Here is a 1,173-nt window from a genome sequence, read left to right as displayed (position 1 = left end):
CAGGAAGGCAGCAGGCAGAGGCCCAGCCCATATGCTGTCAGCATTCAGAGGTGACAGACAGTTCTCTGCTCCTCTGTGCAAGCTAGCTCTGCCTGTGCTTCCTTTTTGGGGAAAAAAAAATTATATATATATATGATTGATTTCAGAGAGGAAGGGAGAGATCGCAATATCAATGGTAAGAGAGAATCATGATTGGCTGCCTCCTGCACACCCCCCACTGGAGATCGAGCCTGCAACCCGGGCATGTGCCCTGACTGGGAATTGAACTGTGACCTCCTGGTTCATAGGTCGACGCTCAACCACTGAGCCACACTGGCCAGGCTGCCTCTGATTCTTAACCCAAAAAGCCCCACTTTCTCCCATCAGAAGCTGGAGATGGGTTCCCCTAGGGAAGTTTCCATCCCCCTTATCTCTGAGTCCATTCCCATCCCCTCCAGACAGCTAGCTGGGTCTTCCCTGAAGATGTTCTGTGACAAGCCCTTTAGTGGTACTCTCCCCTTCTGGGCTTTGGTTGGTTGAGAGCCTAAGGAGGGCACACGGAGAGAGTGGCAGGATAGGCTCAGACCGTCAGGTGCCCTGGGCTGTCACTTACTTGCACTTTTCCATGCCCTGGGGCAACTCCATGTCCTGCTCCAGAGCCCGGCCCTGTGGCCCCCTACACTCCATTCCCCAGGATATCTGGAGAGGGGCACCCGCTGGCCAGAAGAGTTCTATTGGTGTGCAAATCCCTGGGCTATAAGGAGCCTGAGCTGAGCTGGGCCCTAAGCTCCCGCCCTGTCCCCAGATCTACTTCATCTGGGTGACACGGACCCAGCGGCAGTTCGAGTGGCTGGCTGACATCATCCGGGAGGTGGAGGAGAACGACCAGCAGGACCTGGTGTCCGTGCACATCTACATCACCCAGCTGGCTGAGAAGTTCGACCTCAGGACCACCATGCTGGTGCGTCAGGGCCGGCCAGGCAGGGTAGCTCAGTGGTTGGGTGTGTTAGCAGGGTAAGGCAGGATGGCCAGGGAAGGTGGGTGGACAGCCAGGCTCAGTTGGCAGGAGGCACAGAGCAGGTGGCTCCGATTCTCAGCCTCCAGCTCCCTTCCCAACCCAGGCTTGGGCCAGGCACTGACCCTGATTGTCCTTGTCTTGACCTGCCCCTGTGCCCCCAGTACATAGCGGCACTT

The 1,173-nt window shown here is 57.1% G+C and overlaps 1 protein-coding gene across 1 annotated transcript in view; it reads left to right on the top strand.

Moving 5' to 3' along the window:
- DUOX1 (dual oxidase 1) overlaps positions 1-1,173 on the top strand; it is a 38,515-nt gene that overhangs the window by 35,706 nt on the left and 1,636 nt on the right. Inside the window, exon 32 of the mRNA XM_015557513.1 lies at positions 785-964. Within this exon, the coding sequence (XP_015412999.1) occupies positions 785-964 (180 nt within the window). The remainder of the gene's footprint in view (positions 1-784; positions 965-1,173) is intronic.

This window comes from Myotis davidii, unplaced genomic scaffold (assembly GCF_000327345.1).
Source record: "Myotis davidii unplaced genomic scaffold, ASM32734v1 scaffold46, whole genome shotgun sequence".
Taxonomy (NCBI): Eukaryota; Metazoa; Chordata; class Mammalia; order Chiroptera; family Vespertilionidae; genus Myotis; species Myotis davidii.
This window is presented reverse-complemented; position numbering and strand designations above follow the sequence as displayed.